This window comes from Rana temporaria, chromosome 9 (genome assembly GCF_905171775.1).
Source record: "Rana temporaria chromosome 9, aRanTem1.1, whole genome shotgun sequence".
NCBI classification, from domain to species: domain Eukaryota; kingdom Metazoa; phylum Chordata; class Amphibia; order Anura; family Ranidae; genus Rana; species Rana temporaria.
The window spans coordinates 80,464,963-80,484,937 of NC_053497.1; the positions used below are offsets into that span (position 1 = coordinate 80,464,963).

The following is a 19,975-nucleotide window of genomic DNA, read 5'->3' on the forward strand; positions in this document are numbered from 1 at the left end:
TAACAAATAATATTAAATATACATGTAAAAGGGGATTCCTAAATTAATCCTCTTCTCTCTATTAACAAAAAGTCCCAATGTGATAACCAGGTGCTCTTAATCAATAGGAATTTCTCCTGTGAAGTGTTCAGATACAACGTGATTTCACCACTTCCGTGATCTTCCCATCACCATTAAAAATGGCCACTCACCAGATCCCATTCATTAAAGGCCTTTGGTTCATTCCCAGGATAACCACTCCTGTTTTGTATCCCCACAGCTGTCAGATATCTTGAATTATTATGGCTTCTCTTTCTCTATAAAAGCTCACAGGGAAAGGATGCCCAATATTGTGTAGTAGGTAAAAAAATGTATTTGATTTAAAATACAAAGCATATATTGCACTCACATTTTAGTGTGCCTGTTTGCCGACACCAAGCTTCTCCAGCCGTGTATGCAAACATACTGTATGAGAGAAAAAGCGTTCCTCTACTTCGTTCCCCCCGAACCTCTCTTGCGATCGGTATAGTATCCGTGGGTATCAGCAGCCTCTACGCATTTCGCAAGATATATTGCGTCCTCAGGAAGCTCCTGAGTGCAATATATGCTTTATCCTGGTTGACAGATGAGGTTGTGAGGGATTGAATACAAATCCTCTAGATTGCACAAGAATCATTGTCAACATATAGGACTGTGGACTGCTCTATACATCTCCTGTTAGTTTGCGGAGACTATTTATCACCTACAGGAAATACGTTGCCGTTTTTTATTGTTTTTTATGGTTTTCTATTGCTTAAAATGAACACTGGTGTGGTTTCTGTTATATTGCTGGCCTGACCTAATCAATTGAGTGTGACCATAGGGCCTTGCTGCATTTGTTTTTGACCCTCATCTACACCATTTTTTTCATATATACGAGTCATTATTTATAGTATTTTTCTTTGATCACGCACGGTTGAATTGGATTGTTGAATTTTTTGGGAAAAAAATTGGCAATTTAGATTGAGCATTTTGTAATTGTACTGAAGAAACTCAGTTCTCACATTTTTCACAATAATTTCATTATTTTATTTTATTAATTTTTCACATATTTAACCTCTCATTACACTATTGTGGATCACATATAACTAGAGAAACGTATAATTCTATATTGGTGCAAGTCTCCTTTATTCTCTATATTGCAGATCACATGCTAATAGAAGGATTTCACATGCCTGTGGTTGATAACACTCACTATTAATTACATCCACTAAAACAAAAAGGCACAGGAGGGACACCTAGTGGACAGTTTGGGCTAGATTTTTATGCCTCTTGTCTGTCAATGGTCACCCCTAATATTTTTATCTGCTTAGCAGAGGACATACACTGCTTTATTTCATAATTATATATCATATATTGTTATATGATCACCATAACCCAAAATAAAGGGAACCTAATCACCATTGGAGGCTCCTTATATGAACTCACCGCACTTAGGTGCCCGGCATTGCAATATTTATTCACTAATATTGAGGCCTACTGAAGATACACTAATATTATATTTAAGCAGCGCCAACACCCTGAATACAAATCCTATTCAATATATGCTTTGTATTTTAAATCAAATTTTTTTTTTGACCTACTACACTATGATGGGCATCCTTTCCCTGTGAGCTTTTATAGAGAAAGAGAAGCCATAATAATTCAAGATACCTGACAGCTGTGGGGATACAAAACAGGAGTGGTTATCCTGGGAATGAACCAAAGGCCTTTAATGAATGAGATCTGGTGAGTGGCCATTTTAAACAGTGATGGGAAGATCACGGAAGTGGTGAAATCACGTTGTATCTGAACACTTCACAGGAGAAATTCTTATTGATTAAGAGCACCTGGTTTTCACATTGGGACTTTTTGTTAATAGAGAGAAGAGGATTCATTTAGGAATCCCCTTTCACATGTATATTTAATATTATTTGTTAACATTTTTACTACACTAACTGTGGTTTAGTAACACCAAAGCTTATATATATGTTCTGTGTACTCAAAAGAGAGTAGTGCACGTTTTAGAAAATTTAACACTTGTATGATATGCTTATGTGTTTTTTATAGATATATATGTAGTTTTTTTAGAAAAACATACGTACAACTTTTGGTGGATTGTCAAATTTGTGGTGGAATAGCACGAGGCGATATTTATAGATGCTAATTAATTTTGCTTATCGCACATGATTAGATAGATGTAGGTCACCTACCAGGGTAGCGCAAATCTTTATATTACATTAAGGATCCAGGAGAACTAGCAGGGGACCATAGAAGAGGAGGACCAGGGCCGCTTTGTGCAAAACCATTGCACAAAGCAGGTAGGTATAGCTTGTTTGTTATTTAAAAAAAATAGGTTTTCAAACATCGTAATGGTATAAACATATAAATAAAGCAAATCAACAAAAAAGAAAATAGCTAATGGGAGAAACATGCTTATTAATGGTTATTACGGAAGTAAATAGGAATACATTACATTTTTTTACTTGCAAAGTTTCTTTAACTGGTGTCATATGCAGATTAAATGTCAAACCTCTAATCTATGAATGAAACAGTAAAAACAATGTAACAATACATTGTTACATTAAATTTATTCAATGACACTGAATATTTGCAGGTGTCACTTTATATGAGAACAGCTGCATTTTAACAGCCGCTCCTGGTGTGTAATACAAAGTAATTCCCGATTGTCTTTTTAACAGCACTAATTGCATGTAACAGTGAAGTGGGGAAATAGCCTGGGCGGGGAGGGGGGGGGGGGGTTGGTGGTTGATTAGGAGGTTTAGCACAAATTTTGAGATGTGTCTTAGAGATTTGTTGAAGTTTTTTTTTTTTTTTTTTTTTAGGACTTATCTCTTACATCTTACAAAATCCTCAATTATTGAAATCACATGTTTCTAATTAAAATATTTTCTTATGCATCCCCAATACATTTTTTATCAGATTTAGTTTGCTAAATAAATACTTTGGGCCAGATTCGCCGATACACTGGCGTACTTTCAAATTTCCCACGTCGTATCTTTATTTTAAATTCTCAAACAAAGATACAATGGCATTTGGCTAAGATCCGACAGGCGTACGGATTCGTATGCCTTTGGATCTCAGGATGCAATACTTTGGCGCCCGCTGGGTAGAGTTTGCGTCATTTTCCGCGTCGGGTATGCTAATTAGCTGTTTACGGCGATCCACGAAGCTACGCGTGCTCGTCGCATTCTCTTACGACGGCTTTTCCCGTCGTAAAGTTACGCATGCTATTTCAATGGCTTATATTTAGACTAGCCATGTTAAAGTATGGCCGTCATTCCCGCGTCGAATTTTGAATTTTTTTTTGCGTAAGTCGTACGGGAATAGGAAAGGACGTAACGCACGTCGCCGTTCAAAAAATTACATCGGTGCAATGTCATTTCGCGCAAAGCACGGCGGGAAATTACAAAACGGAGCATGCGCAGTACGTTCGGCGCGGGAACGCGCCTAATTTAAATGATACACGCCCCCATTTGAATTAGGCGGGCTTGGGCCGGACGGATTTACGTTATGCCGCCGCAAGTTTACAGGTAAGTGCTTTGTGAATCAAGAACTTGCGCTGAAAACTTGCGGCGGTGTAACGTAAATGGGATACGTTATGCCGCCGGAATTCTACGTGAATCTGGCCCAGTATGCCTATAGCTATGGTATCGATATGTAAATTGAACAGAATTAACCTATGTAAAAAATATGTACAAGGGGTCTTTGAAACATTTCTGCACATTTGTATATTTAATAGAGTTTTAAAAAGTGTTGAAACATTTTGAAGAACCCTCGTATGTTAGATACTATGCACTTCACCTATTTTATATGCTCTGTTCTTTATTATTTTTATGCAGTGCAGTCGTTCAGGTATCTGCAATATAAAATCATCTAAAAGTCTCACCTGGTATTTAAAATTACACATACAATTAGAACATGTAAGCTAACTGACTTTATAATTGCAGCATTCCAACTGACAGAGAAAAAAAATGAATAGAAAATGTTGAAATGCAAGGTAACTAGTTCAAGGGGGATTAAACGCCAAATACATTAATCCTCAAACATCTTTAGGGTAGAATTAAATGCACAAAAATCAATATAATTGTTGTAGCTCTGATAAGTGGTTAGTCCCAATTACTTCAAATGCCAGTTTCTATTAGCAAACACTCATTATAAGTGTTTGTAAATGTGCATAGCGCATGGTGTCATTACAAGTGTAAAGAGTTTGAAAGCTTATGTAGCTTGCAAAGAGAACACCCATGTGCATGCCTGTAATATTCATTGCTTCGCCTGGTATATATGTGCTTATCAGGGGTGTAATTATGTGTTGGACAAAAAGAGGATAAATAAAAAGAAAACAATCATATGCAATACATCCCTGCAATGCGTGCACCTTACCCCATATTTTATCCTTTTAAAGACTCTGCAAGTACAGAAAAATACTTGTTTATTTGTCTAAAATGCATTCATTTTTTGTGAACCAAGTGGCCTCGAACCCTGTCCAGTGTCTTTTGCTAAACTACCCATCTTCACTCACTCTAAGATCTCTACAACATAAAGGCATAATCATTCTGTAGTTCAGGACAATAATTACGAAGGTTAAATAGACAATTTAGGGTAATAAAATAAGTTTGGAACTGACACAGTGCAACCCTGAGTTTCAGAGGCATAACTAAAACCTTCAGGGCCCCAGTGCAAGAAACCATGTACCTCCCTACAGGAGGGGGATGTATGACAGGAGGGGGGAAATATGACAGAGGGCAGTGTAACAGCAGGGGGGCAGTATGACAGCAGGGGTGATGTGTGACAGCTGGGGGGGCAGTATAATAGCATCAGGGGAAGTGTGACAGCAGGGGGGAGTATGACATCAGGGGGAGGCAGTGTGACAGTGTGCGCGTCAGTATGACAGGAGGGAGTACTGTGACAGGAGGGCAGCAGAGAATGCATTTCTACATTCGGCCAGGAGGCAATACTTGCCCGGCAGCAGCAGCCTGGAGTTGCGGGAGCCAGAGTTGAGGGGGCAGAGCTGAGAGGCGGACCGATGACTCATGCACCAGGCTGGATAGGAGGGGCGGCGTGGCTTATAGAAGAACTAAGCCCCTCCAGTATCCCCCCAGCTGCTGAAAAGACTGCTTCTCCTCCTCTCCCTCCCACAGGCATTCAGTGGCTGCAAGAGCCAGGGGGATGATAGAGGGGCTATGTTCTTCTATAAGCCATACCCCCTCCTATCCAGGGGAAGACATATCTGATTGGGGAGCCACATGGGTCTCCTGAAACATGGGGCCAGGTCACAGTTGCGATCCCTGCGACCTCTATAGTTACACCCCTGCTGAGTTTCTTACATGATTAATGGGTTTATGGAGTCATGAACACTGACCTTCCAGCCTGAAGCACTTTGATTTTCTTTTTTTTATTGGCTCCCCTATGACTTTCTGGATATATAACATTGCATTTTCACATATATAGTATATTTTTTGTTTTGCAAGCCTAAAGTTATGGTTTCTTTTTAACTATAACCTCTTCCAGTGTATTCGCAAGTTTGCATTTCAAATGGCATATTCATGGCTGTGGCAACTTGGAGTAATGCCACATTTAATAACCGGATGCAACAGATTATTATTATGTCTTGTAAAACATGATCTTGACAAATATGATTTTCAGTGAAATACATCATATGCATGCTTTATATGGTTTGCTCCAGTGTATTTATCAGAGAAGGCTGTCTCTTCCTATAATCTTTTAATGCTGCTAAAATGACACTTCTGACAATGTTCCAGACAATTTATAGCAAGTTGTAGCGATTAAAATTTAAGAAAGTGTTAGCAGCTGTTTCTTTCATTCAAATATTGAAATATGGGAGATTTACATGTAAGCAGTGCAGCCATAAAATATTTAATGTAAAGTGTTGGTGAGGCTTTTTGTACATCAAACATTAAGAGGCTCTTTATATATCAGTCACAAAGTACATGGCATGAGTATCATACACTTTTGGTGTTTATTTCCTATTTCTGTCTATTGATTTAAATTCAGTTCTACATTTCAATAAACCTGAATATTTTATATGGCCTGCAGAGTTTTGTTTAGTTGATTTAAGAAGGTTCTTCTTTCTTTACTGATTTAAAATGTGGTATATAGACTAAATAGATGTGGCAAGTTTTTACGAAGATAGCTTAACATTTTTAAAACAACCAAACATGAAATGAATATGTGCTAATAAAACAGGATTGTACTAAAGTCAGATTAACTGATACTAGAAGGGCTTTTATTATGGAGGGGATAATCTAATGACCAAGTAAACAAAAGTACTTACTAAAAATCCATTTCAAAGAAAGCCAGCTTTTGTGTTGGCTTAGTCACCCCACCACCAACACACCACATAACTGGACTTGGGCTTTCTGTTTGGATGCTCAGGCACAAGCACTACTGTAGCTTGAGGAAGGTAGGATTGACATACTCACTCTCACTATAGCTGGAAGCTGTGATTTTCAGGGTTGTTTTTAGAGTATTCTGTGGGGGGGATTAAGTGACAAATGAATGTATGCAAAGAAAGGCACTTTGTAGTAATCACTTAAGACACAGACCTTACATTGTGGTTACCTTTTTCATTACAGTTTCACTTTAATGCTAACTTGAGTTGCTTTTCAGATATTCCAAGCCTGTTAATGTCTGGATTTATTCTACAATATGATTTAAAAATGACTCTGCCAAAACCATTTCTATGCCCAATAGATATAAGGTAAAAAAAAAAAAAGAAGAGAAGACTTTTTAGGCCTCATCCAAGAATATATAGAAAAAGGTAGGTGTCAGCTGAAGAAGAATGTCTCCAGCTGCCTAGGAATGCAGACTATAGCGGCACAGCACAGGAGACAGCAAAAGTTAAAATAAAATATAATCTTTATTCAATTTGAATTTGTTTTATTTGTTATTATTGTACAATAAAGACTATATTTTATCTTAGCTATTTGCTGTCTCCTGTGCTGTGCCACTATAGTCTGCATTCCTAGGCAACTGGAGATATTCTTCTTCACTTGACACTCACCTTTTGATTTAAATATAAGATGTTGTGCTTATCACAAAGCAAAAGAAGTATTAAAGTGATTGTAAAGTCAATGTTTTCTATAAAAATAACAAACATGTCATACTTACCTGCTCTGTGCAGTGGTTTTGCACAGAGCAGCCCATATCCTCCTCTTCTTGCATGCCTCTTCGATGCTCCTGGCCCCTCCCTCCTGCTGAGTGCCCCCACAGCAAACAGCTTTCTATGGGGTCACCCAAGCCACAGATCCATGTATCCATTCAGACACAGAGTCACAGTTCAGCCCCACCCCCTCTCTCTCCTTATTCGCTAACTGTGTCTCAGCCAATGAGAAGGAAGAGTCCTGGACGGCTAAGGCACTTACAGACATCGCTGGATCGAAAGGGGGCTTGGGTAGGTATTAGGGGGGCTGAGGGGGGGCTGCTGCAGAGAATGCATTAAGAAAAAAAAAATTCTGCCTTTACAACCACTTTAAGTAAAAGTGAAAGTGATTCTGCAGTGCTTTACTTTGTGATTTCGTTCCATATACACATTTACGATTTGGTTTTGCATTTACCAAAAAGACCTGTTAGTTATGTAGGCATTAATATAACATTTGTTTGCTCCCCCAGCGGCCTTCCCCTGCCAGTAGTTCATAATTCAAACTTGGTGAACTCCAGTGGAGTCTCTGGAAGTTCCAGTGAGTCCGAGACAAGCTCTGAATCAGATTCTGACAGCGAGAGCAGTTCTAGTGACAGTGAATGTAATGAAGAAAATCGTAATGTAACCCCAGAGGTAAAAACAACAGTGGAACAGTTTATGGTTATGTGAATCTTGTGTATGTCTCATCTATACTTTGAAATTGTTTTATCTTATACTATACATATTTCATGATGAATATCTTCATTATAGCTTTCAGCACTGATTGTCTAGGATTTACAAATACATTACAGCTGACATGACCTTATAATTAATGGTCCATGTCTATTGTGTTACTTCCTATTTGCTGTAAGTTTGCACCATGCAAATAGTCATTATAATGCTTCACAGTACAGTCACTGATGTGGATTTTACAGAGAGCTACTCTGCAGTTATTATTATAGTGCTATAAAAGGAACATAATGAATGGATAACATATTAACAATACAGTAATTTGCAAACGGTTTGGCACCTCTGGTCAAATTACATGTTTTGTTGGCTTTCTAAGTGAAAAGAAGGTAATGCTGTCTTTCCAGGAAATAAACTTCACATAACACATTTCTGCTAATCTTAATACATGATTGCTATTTGTTTTCTAAAATTAATAATAATAATTAAAAAAAATGTGGCATGTGCAAAAGTTCATTCATGTTTACTCTTTTGTAACCCCAGCACACAAAGATCTTTGCAGAAGTCACAACCTCCAAACATTTCTTGTAGCCAACTAACAGTCTTTATATTTTTATTTAAGGCATTTTCCTGCCTACAGGTCTTCAATAATTTATGGTAATGAATTCTGTAATTTAGCGGTAATTGTATGTTACAATTTACAGAGATACTATATAGTTATGTTTTTATTCCTGCAGAGGTTGTGGTGATGTGGACCTATACTCAATTGTTAACATAAAGATGTGTCTGTAGGCTTGCCTAGATAAATAAAGAGTAATAGAAGGGCTCAAATACCTACCTAAACATTTTCCATTCCTGATCACATCTGGTAAGTCTAGGCAGTCTGTCACATGGTATCTGTTAAAGGGGAGGATTAGAGTTGAGATTGGCTGATGTTAACGTTTTGCAGAGATCATATGCCCTAGGACAATATCTGTCTTGCAAAGGAGGGATCCTAGAGCAGCGATTGCCTCGAGGTAAGCAATTTGGGCCTTCTAATACTCTGCATGTGTCCATGCCAGGTTTACTATAAGTGAAGTGAAGTTTACTTTAAGTGAAGAATGTTTGTATTAACTATAGGCACATTTCTCATTGCTTTGCATCAAACATATATAGCTCAGACTAGTTTGTCTGTGTATTCAAGCCCAGTAATCATAACATGCTGATGCACTTACTGCAGCTAGAGTTAAAGGGACATGTCTTTTCTTTCTCGTTAAAGGATTGTTCACACCACAACATGTGTTATTGTAATGCACAAAAACACACTGTATATAGTTAAGGTCCATTGCCATTCATTTTTGAATGCACACTGAAGCACATCTACAGTGCACTGGAATGCATCTGTGATTTATAGCACTACAACATGCAAATGCAATGCTATGTCTGTTGTTGTTCACTGCATTTGAAATATGAGGCATGATACATTTTTCCTGCATTGAGGTACAATGATAGCCCATCCAAAATGAATGGGCTACCTAACACACCACAGAAAAGACTGCATGTTATTGCATCACATTATGGTTTGAATTGACCCTTAAAGTGGCTTAAAAGGAAAAAAAATTCCCCATAATAAAAACAATTTTTTTACTTACCTGTTTTGTGCGATGATATTGCATAGAGTGGTCCCTTACCTTATCTTTAGTGGTCCCGATGTTATCCACTCCTTCTTTTTCTGAGTGCCCTTATAGCAAGCCATATGCTATGGGGCAACCATGCAGACATGCTCCCAAGCCAAGCTGTGTACGTTCATATACACACAGGAGTTGACTGACAGCTTCCTGCTCTCTGTTTTGTCAGAGCAGAAAGGCAGACCAGCACTTATTTAGATGGGCACAGTGTGGGGTCGAGAGAAGACTCAGGTAAATGTTTAGGGGGGGAAGGGAAGTAGTGAGACATTTTTTTTCCTTAATTAAGTTAGAAAATATTTTCACTTTAGAACCACTTTAGAAGGGTTCTAAGAGTTCACCTCCTCCCCTACTTATTTCCCCCTCCCACTCCAATTTGTATTTAACTTTTGTGACTCTGAGGCTTGGTTCACACTATTGTGAATTGAATGAGGGTTTCCCCCGCATTCAATTCTCATAGCAGGAGATTGTGACCGGCTCTCTCTTGAGCAGGTTCACTCATCTCCGGAGCGGCTCCAGGTCGAATTGGACAGGGGTCCTGTGCATCTTTTGGTCCATTTCAGGCCTGAATTTTGCCAAAACTTCTGGCTAAAATCAGACATGAAATGGTGAATGGAGACCCAGCTGACACCTGCTGTGAGCCACTCCGTGCTCCAGTCTGAACTCAGCCTAAAAATCACACAAACCTGTAAAAGAAAAGGTAGATTACTGACCTGTCTAGTTGCTTGTGCCTTGTATATTGTACTTATTAAAGACTCCCTGCATCAAAATCTCCTAATGTTATTCTGTATGAAGGCAGCAAGATGAGTATTTAGTTACACTTGTGCTCAGCAGCTTCAATGTGATCATCTACTATCATGAGGTTGCTGTGAGGTTCTCCATCTCTTATCATTTGCTCAGCTACAGCCTGTCAAAATGTGTTGTCATTCCCATTGAATTCACATGATGCCATAAAGAGCCTAATAAAATCAAATGTTAGTAGTGTGGCTGTAAAGGTATGTATAAGAGAATGTAATATATGTGTAAGAGAATGTAACACATCCCACACTAACTACCACCTAAACGCACTCTAAGGTGCTAATTGCTTAAATGGTTAGTATCCCTTGAGAGATAATAAATGATAAAGACAGAATTATTCTTTAGTTTAAATCCAATATATCCTACAATGTTTTTTAAGCTCTAATTAAAAAGCCTGGCAGTTTTGACTTTTATACTTATAATACCATAATCTTGGCTTTTTTGTGTGCTGCAACTGTTCACAAACAGCGCTAATTATGCTATATATTCTACGTTCCAAAAACAGATCTAATTATCAGAATATTTATTTTAACCTTGTTGTTACATTCTCTTGAAATATATTTATTTATCAGCTATATTATAAAAGCAATGAACACTATTTGCCTTGTATTCAGGAGAGAAATTGTATAAAACACACATTATAAAAAATGTATCATTTATTGGGATTATTTAGCATTTTTGTTTTGTTAGATTTCTCCAGGGCAGAGATGTAAATTAAAATGAATGCATCCAGCATGCTCACTAATTAGCTATTACTATAAATAGACTCTTGTTTCTGTGAAAAGTACCAGTTTAATCAAAAATAAAGTATTTTATGGTACACATTCCATTGCAACACTGAAATATCATCTTGGTTTTATCCCCAGCCCGAACCACCTTCCACAAACAAATGGCAGCTGGATAAGTGGTTAAATAAAGTAAATCCACACAATAAAACAATAATTAACAACCACAATGATGTGCATTCAGAAAACAACTCTGAGGCTCAAAACAACCAACAGATTGAGGGAGACAATAAGCGAGAACTTAACAATATTATCCCTCAGCCTGAATCTTTACCCAAAGAGAGGGAGTTGTTGAGTCCTGTAAGAGAAAAAAGCAAAACTAGAGTAACCCAAAAACCACAGGAGGCAAAAAGCTTAAAGCAGAAATCACCAGCCCACAATGAACCTACTACACAAAGGGCTGTTGCCAAGAAGCAACCAAAAAGGGTTGAAAGAACTTCCAGCGGTGAAGACTACACATGGAACAAACCAAACCCCACCAGCAGCACTCCCAAAGAGAAGGACCTACGAGAAAACCAAGAGCCACCAAAAGCAAGGACAAAAACCACTGTTGCTAAAACAGCCCCACGAAAGGAACAAAGGACTAGTACTGGAAGTACATCAGAAAAAAAGAAAGCTAGAGGGGCAAATAAAATTGTTCCTAAATCAAGGGAATTTATTGAAACAGATTCTGCATCTGATTCCAACACTGACCATGATGAAGTTATGCAAGTCAAGGTATCAACGACTGGGCCCATTAATCCAGTCAAGCCAAAGGACTGCAGCAGCAACATCCTAAGTGTGAGCAGCTTAACAAGCAATAGCAGCAGCATATCACTAGACCAAACACATAATGATCTGGAGGAACCTTTTACACCACTGCCTATTGTTCAGAGTGAACTGCTTTCACCTTTAAGAGAGATTGAAGTGCTTAAGTCATTATGGGTAAAAATAGATCTCAGTCTTTTATCCAGAATACCAGGCCATGAGACATTTGAGAGTGAAGCTTTAAAGAATGAAGTAAGAGACACAGGTTTTAAACATAAGCCTCAAACACCAGCTTCAGCACCTGAGAAAAATGCTACAAAATCAAGAAGGAAGCACAAGGTAAGTGTATTTGAGAAAGTGGAGCCACAGCTTGTTTTAAAAGTGTATTTAATTTTTACTTATAGTATCATTTCCTACATTGTTAACATTATTTTGAAAAATCAAATGTAAAATATAATGCAAATATCATGCCCATATAAAAAATATGCACTCATGAAGGAATAGTATTATTTATACATTAATAGAGGCAGCCATCTTAATTCCAGTTAAAATGTAATTTCCTGCCTAACTTTATTGGCAGCTGCAAACACAACTTTAGCTGAGGAGAAGAAAGCATACCTATCAGTTCACCTTCTTCCTTTTTCTGTGATAATTAAAGAAAACCTAAACCTATCAGAAAGCTTTTGTTCCCCCTCTGCTATCTGGTGGCAATCAAGTATTGGTAAAAGTTAAAAAGGTTGAATTACCTTTCCCACGGTTCAGTCTCCCACAGATTGCTGCCTGGAAATGCTACTCTAATACCTCAAGACAGGGTACAGGATCTGTGTGAGACAAAGATATTGATTGGTTATTTGTAAAAAGGTAGGAAATCAGTACCTAAACCTTACACAGATCCTGAACCTGGCTACTGCTTGAGCCTGTAAGTATCAAAGAAGTTTTACAGAATTCTTAGATGGCAGTACTCAAAGGCAGTCCAATCTTTGTAAACGATTAGTATTTGCATGCTCCTCCAAATAGCTTTTGCTATGTAGAAATAGTAGGGTGCAGAGAGGGGATTTTTTTGTGGGTTTAGGTCTAGTATAATTAAGATTGTGTTAAAGTAGCACTAAAGGCAAAACATGTTTCTTTTATTTTGGATAGAGTAAGGGTTGTAATCCCTGCCAGATTTTTTTTGTGCCATCTGTTTCCCACTGGGGAGATTTCCCTTCACTTATTGCCCCATAGGCCTCATACACACGAACGAGAATCTCGTCAGGAAAAACCTGTCGTTTTCCCTGACGAGATTCTTGGCAAGAAACTCTTGCCACCCGAGTGTACTGACTTTCATTTCAAAAGAACCATGGTTCTCTTGAAAGGAAAGAACGTGGTGATGTCATTGCGTATGATGAGCATGCGCTCGTCACATTCGATGCCGTTGTGGCCATCTTGCTTCGCCCTACCTATGCCGTGGAAGCATAGGTAGCAGGTTCTCTTTTTTTCTCGTCGATATTCTGGCCAGATTTCCAGACGAGAAACCTGAATGCCTCGTACACACAAACGGGAATCTCGGCAAGAAGCAGTTTTCTTGCTGGTTTTTGCCGAGCAACCCAGTCGTGTGTACGAGGCCTTAGCAAAACAGGAAGTTAGAGAAAATCCCTGCAAATTAAAGGAATTCCTTGGGGACCCCCAGGTCACCAGATCTAGTGTCCCATGATTACTTTTTTGGGGACAACCCAAAATGTGTGATTTTATTTACTTTCACATTCAATGATAATGGTAAACAGAACAAATAGAGAGGGTGAATCTCTTTAACAGGTGGCACAGACAGCAATAAAACCTGCCAGGGTTTCTAATCTCTCTCCACTCTATCCACATTTAAAATTGCCTAGTTATACTTTAAAACAAAACATTCCAATAAACAGTATGATCCTACATTTTTACATTTGTATGATAGATATACAAGTACATACAGACTTATTAAACATATCAAGTTTGTAGAACATGCATACTTGTTTATTGTATATTTATCTTCATATTTTGCGTGTGAATAGATTATATTTACCAGTATTTTAAATTGACTGTTTCTACTATACATATTATTCGCTGGAGTCTAATAAAAAAAGAACAATCCAGAAAAGCAGAATTATTTTTAGGTTGATATAACGATATTGTGTCCCAAGATCTTGTTCACATTAATGCAAAGAGGGAACATGTGCAATATCACATAACTTCCTGCAGCCTTAGGTAGGTGCAGTGCAGTGCAGTGGCATTCTTAATGCCACCCCAAACAACCAGCCAATGCATGTATCCTAAATCACGCCACACATGGTAACATATTGACATGCACTGTAGCGTAATCTGAGTAAGAAGAAAAAGATGCCCATACTTTTTTGTTTGATTGTTGCGTGTAGGGCAGCCTGTTGAAAGGAATGGACTACCCTAACTTAAACACACAAAAAATTATGTACACTGCCACGCCTGCATAGGCACAAATAGAGCCTGAGAGAGAGGGCAAAGCACAGATTTTTAGACAGACCACTCAAGCTTTGTCCAGGGATGATGTAACAACTTGGGAAGGTGCTCACTGACATGGCTGTCTACATGCTAAGCCTATGTCATTTTACTACTAGGCCATAGTACAGTCAATCTCCTCGATTTTGAAAACAGATAGACACATGACAATACAGTAGCCCTAGCTGTGGCCTTTCTGTATATTACTTATCAGTAATCAATCACTATTAAAGGGTATTATATAATGAGAGGACAAACCTTAGGCTTTCTATAAGAGTTTAGGCAAACCAGAAAACCTCCAGATTTTTACAGGATGTGTGCCCTATAAACAGTGTTATGTAAGGAGTATATATATTATAGGCCTTAGTATATCAAAGGGTAGGTTTGCTCTGCCATGTTACAAGAGTTTGGGAAAGCCAGGAAACCTTCAGGTTTTTAAAGGATGCAACCTCATGTGCCTTATAAACAGTGTTATGAAAGGAGCATAGATAGAGAGCTTAGTTTTGATAATCAGGCCATGTACGGACAGGCTTAGTCTAGTGTAGATGTGTTTTTCTATACCACTTTGAGCAATAAAAGCAATAAAAGCCTGACTTATCACTACTGTATCCAAAATGTAAAAAATGGCTTTAGATTAGGCTCTCGATCTACACTCCTTTCATAGCACTGTTTATAGGGCAAATAGTGTGCATCCTTTAAAAACCTGGTTTCCTGGCTAGCCCAAACTCTTATATAATGGCAGAGCAAACCTTAGGATTTTAATACAGCTTGTACAATTCTGTTCAACCACCCTGTCCAAATTTTACTGCTAGATCAGCGCTACAGGGCTATGGGCTGCTTAAGTATCATGAAGTTTATTTTATCATTACTCAAAAGGACAAGCCATCATGTGTCAGGGGTCCTTACAATGGGCTTACAATTCCTGTTAGAATATAGCCATGGACAGCAACGAAAACTTATGACCAAAATATAAGAAAAAAAGTCTAAAATATCTCCAAACAAAATATTTAAAATATGCAAAATACATAAAAAAAAATGGTTAGAGACCTGTGAAGCATTGCAGCCACAATCAACAGCAGGACCCACCCCCACTGCCCCCCCCAAACACATTAGTTTGTCATGTTAACCTTTATAATTAAATAAACTCTTTATTGCCTCTCAATATTTGGCCTGGATCTGGTCTGTTTTTTTTTTCTTACCCCTTGGATGTTACCAAGGTGGCACCTCAGAAGTGAATACTGTGTGAATACAAATATGGTTTATACCTTGACTGTGAAATCAATCTACATTTGGAGTCAGTGTCTCCTACTTTCACATCTCACAGGTTTTTATTGTGTCCTAGTAAGGAAGAACCCTCTATTTGCCCTGGTGATCTTTGACACCAGGACTGAGAGTTAGAGAAAATTCCAAAGTTTGATATGTCAACTGTTTTGGGGAGTTTTCCTTTCTCTTTCACTTGTGTCTACCAGATTGGGAGTGAAAGGAAATCTCTCCAGTCAAAGATAATATAAGTGACAAGGGTTCTAACCATTTCTTTCTGTCCAATGTGAAAAATGTAGAGAGTACTACATTTTTGCAAGAATGGCATTTTTTGGACTCAAAATGTAATTTTGTAATATAAATCCTTACAATAATCTAGGGCAATAAAGAATTGTTTGGTACCTCCCCTACAATACAGTATCTGACTATAAATATAATTTTTAATATCATAACATTTTTAGTTTTTTTTTTATAAAATGACTGATTGTTAATAAGCCCAGCTTGTATTTACACTTGTGAAAATTATTCTCTAACCAAATATATCAGATTGCTTATAGGGACCTGGCAATATAAATGCTATATCACTTGAATGTGTATGTAATCTAAAGAAGAGATTGCCCAAATGCCTATAATGAGAGATGGTTGAAATAACAAAAGATTGGGCAAACCCAATACATTTTAGACAAAATAAGATTCTCTTAAATAAGTGACAATGTGTCAATCATCAGAGAACCATGCAAACCATCGGTTTTGCTTAGTAATTGTTTGTTTAGAGATTGGAGTTATACGATTTACTTCTGACAGAGATGTTCACTAATACATAAAAATAAAATAGGGTCTTCTGGCATTGACCTTGATAAGAAAAAAAATATTATACCATATGGCCATTAATATGGTCCATCCATGTACCACATGTGCGAGAATTAAACAAGCACATTATAGTGTTATATGCTTTTGATTAGTTATTATAGTGAGTGAGGTTAATGAGTTTGTGGAAAGTGATAATGCATACTATAATCTGTGCACACAGCCAAGGAAGTTCAATGTGTGCTTAACTGACTGGGTCTCCAGGTCTCAGATGTTAGTGTAGATATTATTACAGTGTCCCTGAGCAGTATCTTCTGTAGATTATATAGATGTTATGTGTTTCATTACATGACTCATAAGGAGCAGAGCTGACCTACATACACAAAGAGAAGGTCAAATATGTTGGATACTCATTAAATCCCATTAGTTGAATGGTACATATTCTTCAGCCAGTTCACTGTAACACACTGAAAGAAGATCTCTGAAACCCAAGACTCAAAGAAAGCTAATTATATTGCATTCAAATTGGCAGTATTCAAGTGGTTATTAGATTTAATTTAACATAGCACCTTACTAAGATGTAATTGTCTATAAAAATGACATAACTGATTTAATTTTCTCCATTCTTTTAAAGGGGTTGTAAAGGTAAAAGTTTTTTCACCCTAATGCATTCTATGCATTAAGGTGAAAAAACATCTGAGGTATAGCGTTTCCCCAGCCCCCCGTTTACTTACCTGACCCTTCAAAAGTCCCGCGTCATGAACGCGCTTGCTTCTCGGCTAGGTTTATCGGCTCATTCATTGGTTGATTGAAAGCAGCACAGCCATTGGCTAGCGCTGCTGTCAATCACATCCAATGATGCAGCGTGCCGAGGGGCAGGGCCAAGTGATACAGTGAACGGCTATGGCCGCCGGCTGTATCACAGGAGCTTGCTCGCATGAAGGTGATGAGTTCTTGCGAGGGGGAGCCGAGACAGCCACTGAGGGACCCCAGAAGACCAGGTTCGGGGCCACTCTGTGCAAAACGAGCTGCTCAGTGGAGATAAGTATAACATTTTGTTCTTTTTATTTTTTTTTATTTCTTTAACATACCTTTTTAAAAAGCAGACATAACTTTTGAGTTTGATATTGAGAGTGATACTTTGTAGTTCCATGTCTTATGTATACCCAATAGCCAAAACTTTTTTTTCACTTTGGATAGAGTAGGGGAGGGTTAAAACCCCTGCCCTATTATTCCTTTCTGTCTCTATCATGATTTTCCTTTCTTACTTTTCCTTTGAACACAAAAATAAATGAGTGGAGATGTCTACACAGTTAGGGGAATGACTTTATTTAGGCCCCTTTCACACAAGAGGTCCAATTGGGTCCACTCTTCCATTTTTCAGGTAGACCTGATTGGACCCTCTATTCTCATCTATGGGCAGTCGGATGTAAACAGACTTGTTTTAGCTTGTCCATTTACATTCGGCTGTGTCCATACCCGCTCTATATAAGCAGAGTGGACACAGACCTGTCATACGGCTGCTACGCTCAGCTCATGGAAGGGATTGGCAGAAAGATCCCCTACTAAAAAAAGAGATCCAGTCTGTGTGAAAGGGGGCTTAGACAGTTGTCACCAGAATAGATGTTCAAATCCCCCCCCCCACCAACTGTTCTGGTAAGAGGTATAAAATTTTAGATTTCTTATGACAATGGCCACCAGGACACACAGAAAGAGTAGATATGCCTGGGGGAACACAGGACAATAAAACGTTGACAGAGGTCCTAACCCTTCAATACTAATCTTAAACTTATTTTTTTTCCTAAATATACACTGTATATGTAGTATATTGCCTAGACCAGAACCACAATATGATGTTGGTTTTTGTTATTACTGTGCAGCAACAAGCAAATATGACAGGTTCCTAGTTCTACTACCACCTATTTCTCCTGTTGATGACTGTCAGGCCTCGTACACACGACCGAACATGTCTGCTGAAACTGGTCCGCTGACCAGTTTCAGCAGACATGTTTGGTCGTGTGGGAACTGTCTCACTTTTGATGCATATCCTTCTACTTCCTTTCGTGTCTACAGTAAGGAAGACCATTTTATTCATTCCCTACTCTAGCTAAAACAAAAGTGGTTGGTGTTAGATAAACTTTTAGCAAAAAAATATATAGTATTTCTGGTATTCCAGATCCAAAAAATAAAGACTGACTAGTCTGAACTATTGGCTGCCAGCATATTTAGAAAGTGAACTAAAGCAAAAGCATAATTGATAAAATTGAAATATTTAACCACTTGCTTACTGTGCACATATACCCCCTTCCTGCCCAGGCGAAATTTCAGCTTCCGGCACTGCGTCGCTTTAACTGACATTTGCGCGGTCGTGCGACGTGGCTCCCAAACAAAATTTACGTCCTTTTTTTCCCACAAATAGAGCTTTCTTTTGGTGGTATTTGATCGCCTGTGCGGTTTTTATTTTTTTGTGCTATAAACAAAAAGGAGCGTAAATTTAGAAAAAAACACAATTAGCCAGATTCACGTATGGCGGCGTAACTTTATGCCAGCGTAGCGCATCCCATTTGCACTACGCCGACGTAACATAGTGAGGCAAGTACTGTATTCACAAAGCACTTGCCTCCTAAGTTAAGTCGGCGTAGCGCAAATGGCCCGGCGTAACCCCGCCTAATTCAAATTAGGCAGGTAGTGGGCAGGCTACATGTAAAGTAGCCGTGACCCCATGTAAATGAGGGCCGTTTGTACGGTGCATGCGCGCGCATGCTCAGAATCATGTCGGAAATACTCAATGCTTTAGACAGGAACGTCACCTACGCCCAGCCCCATTCACGTACGCTTACGCAAACGATGAAAAATATGACGGCTGTTCCATCGTCCATACCTTGCATGGGCTGCGCCATCATTTTTGGTGGTTTATCTTTATGCCGGAAAAACGCCTTACGTAAACAGCGTATTGGGCGCAGGTACATTCGTGAATCAGCGTATCTTGCTAATTTACATATTCTAGGCATAAATCCACGTACACGACCCTAGCGGCCAGCGTTAATATGCAGCTTAGATACGACGGCGTAGGAGACTTACGTCGGTCGTATCGTAACAACAGTGAAGCGTATCTCAGTTTGAGAATACGCTTAAAGATACGACGGCGTGCATTCGGACTTACGACGGCGTATCTACTGATACGCCGTCGTAAGTCTTTCAGAATCCGGCTAAATATTTTAGATTTTTTTGCTATTATAAATATCCAATTTTAAAAAAATAAATCAACATTTTCACGATTTAGGCCGATACGTATTCTTCTACATATTTTTAATTAAAAAAAACAATAAAAAAATCGCAATAAGCGTATAGTGACTGGTTTGCGCAAAAGTTATAGCGCCTACAAAATAGGGGACATAATTATGATTTTTTTTACTAGGAATGGCAGCGATCTGCAATTATTATTGGGACTGCGACATTATAGCGGACACATCGGACACTTTTGACACATTTTTGGGACCATTCACATTTATACTGTGAACAGTGCTATAAATATGCACTGATTACTGTATAAATGTGATTGGCAGGGAAAGGGTTAA

The 19,975-nt window shown here is 38.4% G+C and overlaps 1 protein-coding gene across 1 annotated transcript in view; it reads left to right on the plus strand.

Annotated features, from left to right (window-relative positions):
* AFF2 (AF4/FMR2 family member 2) overlaps nucleotides 1-19,975 on the plus strand; it is a 647,635-nt gene that overhangs the window by 556,203 nt on the left and 71,457 nt on the right. Inside the window, exons 10-11 of the mRNA XM_040323795.1 lie at nucleotides 7,651-7,813; nucleotides 11,175-12,179. Coding sequence (XP_040179729.1) covers nucleotides 7,651-7,813; nucleotides 11,175-12,179 — 1,168 coding nt within the window. The remainder of the gene's footprint in view (nucleotides 1-7,650; nucleotides 7,814-11,174; nucleotides 12,180-19,975) is intronic.